The sequence below is a fragment of the Macrobrachium rosenbergii genome, chromosome 55, assembly GCF_040412425.1.
Source record: "Macrobrachium rosenbergii isolate ZJJX-2024 chromosome 55, ASM4041242v1, whole genome shotgun sequence".
Taxonomy (NCBI): domain Eukaryota; kingdom Metazoa; phylum Arthropoda; class Malacostraca; order Decapoda; family Palaemonidae; genus Macrobrachium; species Macrobrachium rosenbergii.
The window spans coordinates 72,068,802-72,082,662 of record NC_089795.1 but is presented as its reverse complement, the minus strand read 5'-3'; the positions used below and the strand labels follow the sequence as shown (position 1 = coordinate 72,082,662).

The 13,861-nt window shown below is 33.8% G+C and overlaps 1 protein-coding gene across 1 annotated transcript in view; it reads left to right on the top strand.

The window, feature by feature from the left end:
• Window positions 1-13,861, top strand: part of LOC136835405 (diuretic hormone receptor-like) — a 285,624-nt gene that overhangs the window by 182,075 nt on the left and 89,688 nt on the right. Inside the window, exons 3-4 of the mRNA XM_067098895.1 lie at window positions 10,772-10,970; window positions 13,300-13,390. Of these exons, the coding sequence (XP_066954996.1) occupies window positions 10,772-10,970; window positions 13,300-13,390 (290 nt within the window). The remainder of the gene's footprint in view (window positions 1-10,771; window positions 10,971-13,299; window positions 13,391-13,861) is intronic.

Below are 13,861 nucleotides of genomic sequence, written 5' to 3'. Positions count from 1 at the left end.
CCCCCCTACTACGGGTTGGTTCCAGAAAAAAAAACAACACACTAATTACTGGCACAATGATACTTAATACAATGGAGTGTCAAAATACTGTTACCTTGCACCTGCACAGACTTGATCTTCCTGAATATTAAAGCCCTTTCTTTCCAATACTTCCTGTACATCAGCGACCTAACCTGCCTACGTCTTCCTAACACTTCTGAATTATAACTTGCTTTACCAAACCATTTTCATCCATTTTCACGTAACCAAACCATCTCAAGACCACTTCTCCACATCTTCACAATGTCATCCTTTCAGTTCTATTTATGCCAGTTATACTACACATACTGTTAATTTCCAAAGCTTCAAACTTTTTTTTCTGCTCATTCACATTCAATATCCCCAATTTACTTCCATAGAGAAGACATGGCTTTACAACTTCTTTATATTTTCACAACCTGGCATTCATACACCATTTACCTCTCTTCCCGAACCTTTGCACAAACCCTGCTACCTTTATTGCTTTACCTATTCTGTGACTTATTCCTGCATTTGTTTCTAAGTAAAATAACTTTTTGTTTATCATCTCTTAATCTCCTGATCACCTTCTCCCAAAATTTTAAAGACTGTTTCCTTTTTCTGTCTTAGTTTCTTCGACAAATCTATTCATCCGCCTGTACTCCTGCACACACACACACACACACACACACACACACACACACACACACACACACACACATATATATATATATATATATATATATATATATATATATATATATATATATATATATATATATATATATATATACATACTTGGGATGTCTTTATATATCTTAAAATTCCAATTCTTGAACAATGCTCGCAATGTCCTAAAGTGCATACTTTTTAGTCCACAAATGATGTCCTTTGGGAAATAAGCATCTAAGTGTATTTACGTTTTCTTCTCCTTTCCGAATGATACTGTCAGATGAGAGCAAGGAGTAAAGTATGCTTCTTCTTTTTTTTTTTTTTTTGTCCTCAAATGATTCACCCAGGGTGGTAAATATCAACCAAAAGAACGATAATGGTGGGACTGGGACTTGAAGACACTGCCTCTTCTATAACTTTAAGTCTTCTGGAGAGGAAGAAGATGAAGAGAAAGTTCTATTGATCAACGTCTCTTACCCAGTGTCAAGCCTTTTCCTTGTCATCGAGAATTTATGAACAGACACTTTTTATATAAGATTAAACCCTCCCCCTTTTGTCTCGACTGCTATCGTGTCTAGGGGTAATTTTCTACACTTGTGATTTACAAGAGTTTTATTTCAATATAAGGGAGATAAGCTGAGTGCAATTTTCCTTTTGTAACACTGACCTCTGACTGCTGGTCATCCTCAATCTTAAGTGATTAATGACCTAGCCGAATGTTTCATTTGCGTCTTTATCCCCGGTTAAATGTTCCTTTCTTGCTCGTCTTTTACTATCCGCAGTTCCAGCCATACTAGAATGTTAAAAGGGCATTTCGCCTTTAGTGAATAAGGTTGAATATTAAACTTGTTAAGTATACTGACACTGAATAGAAGGTAGAGCACTGATGAAAGTAACATGAAAGGAAATAAAACAACAACCTATGAAAATATGTACAATACGTAAGATTTTGAGAAACAAACTACATAAAACAGTAAATTTAAACTTTATATTAACTTTGAAAGATAAAATCAAAGGATTTAAGTTATTCCACTTAATCACTGGCCATTAATCATAAATATTTTCTATCTATGAATTGAATGGAACGATACAGGATTTCAGTCTTCAGACTCATCGCTTGATCAAATTCTGAAAGAAGCACAGACGAAGCAACACGTGCCAACTACCGTGCACTGATGAGCCCCTTATACCTTATATAACTACACACGATCCAATAGGTGGGGAAGGGCAGGGTCATTGGAGCTGTAAAGGATAAAGGAATTCTAGCTATAGGTAAATTTATGGAACAATGATTTCTTTAGGCATTTATTTTTTCATAGGCCACAAAAATAACACAAGTTTTCTGTCACTTTGGCAAAACTGTATGTCATCGCTAGCATGTGAAAAATAGAGAAACAAGTTATGATTCTTGTATTGGTAGGTTTGTTTATCGACCACTGATCATTTTATAAGTAGATTATTAAAACTTTTTTACAACCGTAAAGATTGCCTACAATAGGATCAACTCATGATTAGGGTAACTTTTAGTGTCTTTCCATTTAATTTTGTACCATACCATATTCGTTATGGCGGAGACTTACATGCCCGAACAAGCACAACCTCAATCTTTCCACGAAACTTGGCTACTTGGTGAAAAGTTTAGAAGTATTGTGTTTGGAGATGCCATAAAACGTGCTCGTGTGAAAACTTCTTGAAACGACATTCTGTCGGCAAAATATTTGGAGGGCAATATATCTCTTGGAACACCATCTATATAAACGTTATGCATCTGGTAATTCTTACTTCGAAGTAATTATATTTCAGAAAGTCACATAATTCCTCACTTGGCATATTTGTATATTCCTGCTCAACATACTTTTTAATGTAGGTTACCGTACTTCTTTGCTCTTGAATTTGTTTTTCTAACATGAAAGTTTCATGCTGAGAAAACTTGCTCTGTAACTCAGTATAGTGAAAGTATACCTATTGCTAGTGAATACAGAAAAAAATCACTTCTCTTAATTTATTTAACAAGCATTCACAACTTGATTGCGAGAACTACGACTAAGGAACTATTTCCACTGACCTGAATCCTGTTTAATCTGGTAGGATAAATGTAAACATTATCATCATACTCTTCATCTTATCCCTATCGTCGGAGAGCTTCCTCTCTAAAAGAATTTTATAAAGAGTGGCTCCAGTGAGTCTTCTGGTATGAGGTTTCTCAACTTGGTTGTGATCCACCCAGTCAATTTAGCAATCACGTACATAATTAGGTAAAAAGAGGCACAATGGGTTCTCAGATGATCACTAAAAAAATCGATTGTGCCACAGTATGACACCGACTCTTTTCAGCAAAGCAAGCGTTCTAAGAACTAGACAGCAAGGACCCACATTCATTTTGTGTGTGTGTGTGTGTGTGTATATGTATATATATATATATATATATATATATATATATATATATATATATATATATATATATATATATATATATATATATATATATATATATTTATTCAACATCAAGTCATTCCCTTATTACTGAGGAAAAACCAACACAATCACTTCCACATTCATTCACATACTCAACCGTGAATGTATTTTCCTTGCATATAACCTCCCTAACACCAACCACCTCACATTTCTTCGTAACGGGATGTCAATCGGGACTATTTTGCAAGAAAGTTTAGTTCGCTGTGCAGAATAAAATCACGAGTAATTCTGAACATCGAGGAAAAAGATGGGGATGAGACAGCAGAAACCTTAATAATTAGAGACCAATTTCTATTTGCCCTCACAGACTTTTGGGCATTTCTTCACTTAGTGACTTCATTTTTTACGAAGCTATTTATTAAGGGCGGAGAACTCATAAGAAATTCGAACAAAATTAAATACAAAAATGCTTTACAAATAAACGTTAATGTAGATTTTGTAAGTATATCAACCAGCACCTTGATATCAACTTTTTTTATACTTATCAAGTCAATGAAATATAAGAGTATTGCATAAGATTTTTATGACACACTGAATTACCCACTGATCTCGTGATTACAGAAGATAGGTGCTTGTCAGTACTGAATGAGTTATTGTCTAGGAAAATTGGATCGTAGCATGTTGATGCACTGCTGGTTTCTGTCGCACTCTTGTCGAACCAGGCTCCTTGAACATCTAAGATCCTTTGTCCATCACAAGGACAACCTTATAAACATGCAACAGACATTGGGAAACTAAGTTGTAAGGGGTTAAATTAAACCTAAAGAAGCCAGCAAACTGAATAAGTGTGTGATGAATCCCACACAAGAGCAGAGATTTGGTCCCTGTTTAGGTATTCAGAAAGCTGTTGTGAGTTTCATGGCTTCACTACATAATGGTTTCTTATTTATGCAAATAATCTAGACATCCCTACGAATAAACTCTATTCAAGAGATCTTAGAACTATTGAGCGAAAATATTTCTGTTATTTCTGTTATTCTAGTTAGCATATTTTTATCTATTTATCTGAAAACCTATTTAGATTACTCTCTCTGCGGATTTCATAGCATCACTCCCAAATTTAGGTTCTTCTGATAAGAAGGTTACTAGCTTGATTTCTCATATTAAAATATTCCGGCAATTAAGATTACTTAACATCATATTTGTAGAACCTGCTTCTTTTTCATTTTATCCTAACTGCGTTCATCATCTTTTCTTTGTTAAGGACTTGTGAATTAATCTGACCACGTTCGATTCCGCCGTTCTTCGCCCGGGTGACTAAAATTTTGTATTGTCAGATTGCTAGCACTTCGGGCAACAAATCTCCATTCACAAACACACCCAAACTTCTTCAGAGTCCTGTTAATGGCAGTCTTGAAGTTTCGAGTTCAACCTTTTCGTCAACATTGTTTCATTTCATTTGCATACAATAGCTTGAACTCGAGTATAATTTAGGCTCTGAAGCTTTAGAAGAGGCTCAAGCCTTTAGTCGTTTCGATAATTTTCAAGGAATTGCTTTTTCGTATACAGTTCCTTGTAATGCTTCCTTTTATTGCATATAACCTAATGTATGTGTGTTTGTGTGCGGGCGCTTTTTGGTTAACGCCTTACTCTTACGCATTTCATTGTTTGTTAACACTCTTTGTGTTGTCTATTATCTTAAAACAACAATTCTCTGATTTCCTATCTCTTTCCCTTTTCTCAACGGTTAAACTTTGGACAAAAAATGGAAAAACTGAGCTAGGTTTTTTATTTATTATTTTCTGTAGACAGCTGATTTTGTCTTTAATCCATGCCCACCACCAGGGTTGCAACGAGAGCAGAATCTGTTATACGTTACAGTGGATTTTTGTATCGTAAAATTAGTGTATTCAAATGACAGGAAGGAATTACAGGCTGAAAAAGCTGTCGGTAGAAGAGAATAAATGGAATATGGCACAAATTTTCGTCTTTTCCACCAAACTTTCAGTCATTAAAGAAGCGGTCTTAAAACTATAAAGGCCACAAGTTCATCATCGTCCAGTACTAACTGTGTTCCTTTACACTTCATTATTTTACCATTCATTGCTATGATCTTTGTTTTTACAGTTTACCCTCATAACCTTAGGGTTGCTCACTTTAACCAAATGTCACTTTGCAAGCACTTCCAAACCGTCAGGTCAGATTTACAGATATTTCTGTCTGTGTGTCTACTGTGGTCAAATCAGTAAGGTTACGAAATCATTATTCACACCTATGTTTCTAAAACCAGTATGAATTTGTCATTATTATTATTATTGGAATATTTTTACCAGACCACTAAAATGATTGCGAGCTCTTACAGGGCTGTCCCGAAGGATTTGTTTTTATTTATATTTTATTTTATATCTTGTCCATTAAATTTCAGTTTTTCAAAAACTTCATAATTGGAATAATTTTAAAAGTTGAAGTTGATAAACGGAGCGACGAAAACCAGCATTTGTACATGAAACATCTGAATCCAACAATGAAAACTGATTTAAGTAAAACCTATCTATAGATAAGTCGGGTAAAAAAATATAAGAAAAAATTCACTAAAGCATGTTTCGAATATCAAACCGAGTAATAATAAATCCTACTTCCATCAGACATGAAAAAAATCTGGGAAAGATAAATGACTGAACAAAAACCCGAACTGAAAAACGCATATCTATTGATCTCTCGTTTTTACGACGAGGTTTGATTTGTTTCAAGACCAGATGGTATAATTCTACACGATCTTCCAAGATGATCAAGCCATCATACTCGTGCTTGGTGTTGTTTTCCCCTAAAAAAATTCCATTAAAAGTATGTTTTCCATGGGTTAAATTGGTTGTTGATATAGATATCGATAATCTGCTTATATTATTGTTTCCTATGCGACTAATAAATTAAGGAATTAACTGGGAAATTTTCCGTGAAGATAAAAAATGTGAGCAATCTCCTACCGATTTATTTTCAGATTTCTTCATCCGGTGTGTAAGTCTGGGTTACCATCCGTGTATCGTAACCTTTTCACTTGATAACAACGTTGCATCGTTTATTGCCGGAAACATAACAAGGGAATACAATTTGGGTTTTGTTTCCCAGAGCCAATAAAGTCAGGGGTTTCCCTGTTGTGGGTTTTTTCACAAAACGGAATTTATTTTTCCTGTGACATCCTTGATTGTTTGGGGTATCAATCTGCCGTTAGGTTAAAAAAATAGTGAGGGAATTATTTTTCATGTGACATGTATGTACGTACGGTATGTGTTTGTAAGTATATTATATACATAAATATGTGTATACATATAAATAATATGCATAAATTTGTTTATATATATATATTATTATATATATATATATATATATATATATATATATATATATATATATATACATATATAGATATAGAATATATCAATGAGTTTGTTACTAATTTTACAAATTTTTTACACATCCAAACATTACACCACAAACAACCAATTAACATGGAATCCATTTTACAGAAGGGAATACCTTTCATCAAAAACGGTATATATTGATAAGTGTTCCTATGCGAACTCTGCTTGAAACCTATCCCTTCCAGTGGAAGAAGAGTATTAACTTTGTAATAAGTGCGGTGAATGTATATGTGTGAATATATGTATCTATACATACATTATATATATTATAATATATTATATTATATATATATATATATATATATATATATATATATATATATATATATTTATATATATATATATATATATATATATATATATATATATATATGCACTAAGAGTTGACTGCAGGAAGTATCGAGAAATGAAACCATAAAGGAAACTGAGCAAGCAAACGTGATTTAACGGAAATGGAGATGATTTGACTTGTCCTCGCACAACCCCTAAAAAAATAGTATTTGACTGTGTCAGCTGGGTTTCTTCGTTCACCGTTAGAGTTCGAAGACACAGGTCTATTAAGAAACGAACTATAAGAAGGAGGCTGGAGAAGAGAGGGGAGTTGTGAAAGAGAAGCATAAGAATATCACAAAGGCCTTCTGCGCCAAGCAGTGTTGAAGGCGATAATGACGATTTTAATCCGAAAATAGCGCATTAACTAAAAACTCATCTTACTAGAGAAGTAACTTACAGCCAACAGTACTATATATATAATGTGCTCTAACGCTGGCCAGGATTGAAACTAAAATTTTTTGGAATGGAACTAGGCTGGCAATGATTCACTGTACTTGACCATGAAGAGATATAACATTCATATTATATATATATATATATATATATATATATATATATATATATATATATAAAATTAGTTTTCCCCTCATAGTGGTTACCCTCATAGTCCGTTACTCTAGACTCTCAAAAAGTATTACTGATGAGGTTGCTACCCCATCCACTTCCCAACTTAGCTTCATCTGAAAACGAGGTATCAAATTTATTTCTTGACTTTCAACTAGTATGATTTTAATTATTTATATATATAATTGTATATAACATATATATATATATATATATATATATATATATATATATATATATATATATATATATATAATATACAGAAACTTATATACATACATATATATATGTATGTATGTGTGTATGAGTGTATATCATTTTACACCTGATTTTACATATCAAACACCACAGAAAGAGAGATGAAACGTGGTTGTTGATACTGACCAGTACATATGAAGAATTTGCACCTGACAGATGTTCTAAAGTAGTCCACCACTAGTGACGGGTCAAAGTTTACAAATCCACAGAGGCCCCCACTTCCCCTATCTCTTCCTTTCAAGTACCTGCCTTGGAATTAAACTCCCTTACGCATATGTATATATATATATATATATATATATATATATATATTATTAGTATATTATATATATATATATATATATATATATATATATATATATAAATAGCTTAGTTAAACCTAACTAGTTACTCAAAGTGTACATTCCTCAAATCCAAAAGCTATATCCCGTTGTTTCAAATGACTGCCCCTATAACTGACTTCGACAGGCATATGCACTCGGAAAATGAAATGAATTCTTACATCTTGCTACTTAAACATCTTCATTACAGAATATGTAGTATCCATTAAATTTCACACATAGCATTTCTCCTCTTCATCCCACTATGCACAACTCTTAAAAATCTTTGCCTCTCAAAACTCCGTGCTTTCACAATAGCTTTTTTTGCCATATCAATAACTTAAAAAAATTATGGTGTCTCTGCCATCTTCATTTAATGATCTGCTTATTCATTCAGGTACCTTTGCTAAATGTAACCCTTAATTTCTATAATCATGGTGTTGACATCAAAGAATGAATACAGATAAAAATAGTGCTCCTTTTAAAAACACAATTATTATTACCTGCAGTGTTTTTTGTTTACACTCAACTGCATACCCAGCAAAAGTATAAGTAGAGAGATTTTACATTAAGAGGGTACGCCAAATATAATCTAAATAAAGGTAACAGTAAAGCTATAAAATTAGCGGTATAACAACTTATAAGGAGATGTATTATTCGAAATAAACGCATCTTTCCATTTAATAAACGACATTCCAGGGACATTGGATGTTTGGTGGGGAGGGTCTTGAAATCCGAGAGTAGATCAATCTGAGAAGGTCACGTCTACTTATTACACAATAAAAATTACGAAAACTTGACCAGTGGGAATCGAATCCCATCCAGCCAACAAATTATCTTTTATTCCATAACAAGAACATTTTTTCCTAATGATTCGAAATATGTTTTAAATTATATAAAAAGGGTGTTTTGAAATTTTTTTAAGAGTATCTTATCAAATAACATAAGCAGATCCATAAACGTGTTTGATATTTGTCTTAGTGATAACGAGTAGGTTTTTTTAATATTTTAATTGTAACTTTTCAGAAAGTTTCAAACCGTTTTCTTATCTCGTAAGTTAACCTCAGCACGATTCTAGAAATCGTCCCCAAAAACTATCTTGATGCCACTACGAAATTCTGCACAGCACCTCATTTTAAAATAATGATCATGATAAGATACTGAAATCCAGCTCCGTATAAGTCAGGTTAATTGAAGTATCCTGAAAGTAATTCAAAATTCCCAGATCTGTTTTCGTTTCAGGTTATTCAGTGATCACTTAACACGTTTATCAATCACTGCTTAAAGTCCCATGTTTCACTAAATCATAACTTCGGCGACTAACGATATTGAATTAGTAGTTATAAAATTTTATTTCATAATTTTTCGGATGCTTAATTCTCAATTACACGAAATGAAAGTGAGAAATACTAAGTGATTTCCCCCTTTAGGACGGATCCTGAAATTCTGAAATATTGGAAAGATGGCGACACTGCAAGTGAGTGAACGGAAAACTGTAATTCCCTCGCCTCTTTCCTGGCAGCTTTAGATAATACAAGAAATGAAATACAAAATAAATAAAATGTACTTTTTTATCTTTACACTTTCAAAGTTAATTCAATTTTGTCATTACGGTAGAAATACAAAGCTGTTTTCTGGATAATATCATATTTATCAACAAAATTGCTCTCGTGATGTGAATGAAAATCCAAAATGCTGCTATTATCTCAAGAATATTAATTGCAGTAATGTTTGCTACACTACTGGCTATGGCCAGTACTTATATGGATGATAACAAAGAATGGAAGAGCCCATGGGCTTTTAAGCTCTTTTGACCATAGATAAATCCCACTACAAACCTTAAGAGTCCTGTGGGAGCGGCATGAGTCCAATAAGTTTGAAGGGCTACTAGAATGATGTATTAATAACACTGGAAATCAGATTATTCCTTTAACCTTAACATTTTGACGAATACTATAAGGCAACTCATAACCTCCCCCCTATCGGCTACCTATTTAACCCATCTTCGCATAAATGACTATTCTTCTTTTGCTAGAGCCACCTCGTTTCTCTCGATCTTTTTATTTACGGACGACAGTCACTTCCCTTAAAACTGTTCAATTCGATCTGGAAAACACGCGCTGACGAAGTTTATTGTTATTTAATGAAGCCAAGGACAAATCAACTTTTGCTCTACTTCAAATTTTCCTGTAATAATATTAGATATAGTTGAATGTACAACCATATAATTCTAGGACTTCCTTTGGCCAAGTGGTCCAAACTAATTGAGGTTTTATGAGTTTGAAATATGAACTAGCGACCACAGAGAGCAGTTGGCCATATTTTTCCTGCCTACAAAATAGATATTTATGCATTGTGCTGAATATAGACTCAGATTTACAACATTTTACGTTAATAACCCTTGAAATTTTAATGGACAAATAAAATGAATGCTGTTTGCGTGAGAGTACAAAGTCATTAAACAATGTATGCCCACAATCATAAATTACATTTAGTTGGAATTACTTGCTCTGTGGTTGAAAACTCCCACACGCATAATTTTTCTATATTTATAAGGGAATAGGTTACATATAAAGATGACGGTTCTTTCCATTTTTTGAAATATTTGCCTGTAAACCAATATTTCATCCGTTAATCAGACACGATTAAAAATAGATATAGCTTTCAAATCTGGATGCTCTCGCAATTTCTATGATCTTTCTTAACAGATATTTTACTTTTCAGACGGCTCCACTTTCGAACCACGTACATCAAGACCACTTCAATTAATAACTGCTTTTCTTCTTCATGCAGAGAACAATGCAACACTGTATTGCCACCCGAACGGCACTTGGTCAACGAGGGCCTTCTACAATTTTTGTTTGAACGCAGTGACCAACACGTCCGAAAACACAGACTCCACTGTCTGGGCCAAGAGCACGATATTCTACTTCGGCAATTCACTTAGTCTGGTCGCCGTTACACTGGCCGTATGGATATTCATTTCTTTCAAGTAAGTTTTCGGAAGAGATTTCTGTCTTTAGACCCATTGTCATCAAAATAACTTCAATACTTGATACATTAAACTGCATTAATCTGAAGAATCTATTTTGGACGCATAGTACTGTGATATTCTGATGTAGTAGTCACTTCCACCTGCGTTCTCATAACATTTCAAATAATTGGATTATAAAGACCAATTAACCTTTTTTCCAGCCCTTCGCGTAACTGCCTTTTTGTAGATTCCCCATGCAAGTGATATGGATTTAGCTTCCTATGTAATCTGCTCTAAGTTCTTAGAATCTGCTTTTGGTGGTGAATGAACATTTGGTTATCTTTCACCGACCCCAAATAAAAGAACTTGAATCCCTATCAAGTTAAATGCTTGTATGTCTGTATCAGGAGCTCTTACACAGTTGGTAATTTAACACGGGAAAATATAGTGGGTTTAATAGCAAACAGAAAGAGATGTTTAATTGCAAACAGAAATAAAGTGAGTTTAATAGCAAGCAGATTCTGTTTACATGACTGATGTTGTTTAGAGTAATTACTTTACTTCTGGAAACAAACTGATAATTTATAACACATTCAAATTAATTTCTATCTACCCGAAATTACATAGCCAAAAATCTTTTGTTGCACTGTTGCATTTTATAACTTTATTTCCCAGTAGTAACTGGTGGCAAATCTATTCTGACAATCATGGAACCCACTTAGTCTAACACGACATATTACCACAGACATCAAAGACACCAACAGTAACCGAAATTTTCGTAAACCGTAAACACAGTTATAAAACCTCGAAGTTATTAGTAGTAGTATTCAAATCAGTCCCACGATTATTAGTAGTATTCAAAATAGTAACACGATCACGTGGCATAAACCAAAAAAAGGTCATTAACATGCTGAGCCGTATTCCACATGACAGAAAGTCTCTATATAGGCAAAATCAGGGCCATGATAAGTAAAGAATTGTTAAACACGCAATACAGATAAAATCATAAATAAATAATGTAAAAAATCAGCAAACATTGAACATTTCGCCAAATACAAAGCAGTTGGAAACCAAGTCAATAAACTGAAGGGAGGCAAAGGTGCATAGCTCTTACTTGGACGGATATGCTTGGATTTCTCAAGGGACCAGGCCCTGAGGCAGTCTCAATTTATGCGTTTGACAGAGACAAACGTATTCGATGGCTTAATATCGCACGTATTCCCAAAGCTATATTCGTCGTGATATCCACTGTAAATTGCTATTGCAGAACTAAGCCTCCCTGGACTTTGAAATGTGTATACACCATACTAAATTTCCTAAGGTTTCCACGTGACAGCGGATTTCTCATGGCATTATTTTGCATTTATAAAACGGTAGAATTATTTGAAATCAAATTTTTTGACCATTCCTGATCCTAGATATAGAGCGAACAGAAACGCTCGTTAGTCTTTTAAGAAATGAGGTACTTAATCTGTTCGTTAATCACTTAGTTCAAACTGTGCGTAGTTATTAAATCATACTTTCCTCACAAAGAGTTCAATACAACCCTAGCTTCGCTTAATCAACTTCACGAAAACTGGACATCCTGCGCTCAAATATACAACACCAAAAGCAGGTGTGGAAGAGATCATGTGCGCAAGTAATCTGGGTGTTTACATGTGCGCATAAGTCTGAGCGTTATAACCCCAAACGGTATGCAGCTTCACTAGGCATGAAAGGGATTAAATGAAGCTTATTGATATTGCCTTTGACAGGAACTCATTGGATATTAAACGGAGGCGTGTGAAAGCATCAGCTATGGAAGGGTAGTTCCGTATATAAAAAAGTGATGATTTTAATGGCTTGAAACCCAATATTTTTTTATAATAATAAAATCTCTCCACTCAAAATCATCCAGTTATTAACAAAGGATTATTTTCTATTTTTCATGCCACAGACACTTTTTATATATAAGGTATCAGTGGACATATCCAAGCAAAATACCTGCAAACTTGCATTATACTTACAAAATGTACATCATCATGCACTGCATTCTCTTGTTCAACAATTAAAGTAATTACACTTAAAATTCAGTACCCATAGATTAGGTGTTACCCAGACACACGCACAAGAATAATATAAATATGAGGATACGTTTTATAAAGTAAGTTTGCTTTCCCAGAAAAATCTAACTTGAATGTTTAAATTTTTTTTTTCCTGACGCACACATCACGGAAATTAGAGCATATAATTATCAGCATATATAACTAGGATGCTAGATCAAACATGAAAACAAGCTGAAATTTTAAAGTTATTTTTTCTTTTCATCCTTCTACTTTAACAAAAAATTTTTTTATTTCCTTCACAGAGACCTGAGGTGCTTAAGAAATACTATACACACCAACCTACTATTTACCTACCTGCATCCGATGTTCTGGATCCTCTATGCTACCATACAGGTAAGAATTTTCTCTATTTTTACAAACTGACTGAGTACCTGATCGATATGAATAAGTTTATAATACAAAAGTATTGCTCTTCCTTAACTGGTTTCGCTGTCTGTTTACTGGTTCACAATAAATTAAGTACGTGGCTTCTGTTCGGATTTTCTCAGAGGCAATCCATTTACGGGTGCAATAATGGCTCTCGCCCTCTCTAATATAAACACTGTCAACAGCTACACAGCTATGCGTCTGACAATATCATTACTATTACAGAGGGTAACAACTAGTCTTACAAATGCATTAATCAGCCCCATATATTTACCCCCGTTGTAGACGCACTTTAAAATGCTTAAAAATCAATCTATCACTCACTCGAATCTCTACTGTCCTTAACATCAATATTCACTTTCTGATAAGAGATTATCACTTGAACTCTCATATCATTTCCCCATCCACCATCATCATCATAATACAACGGCCCTTCAG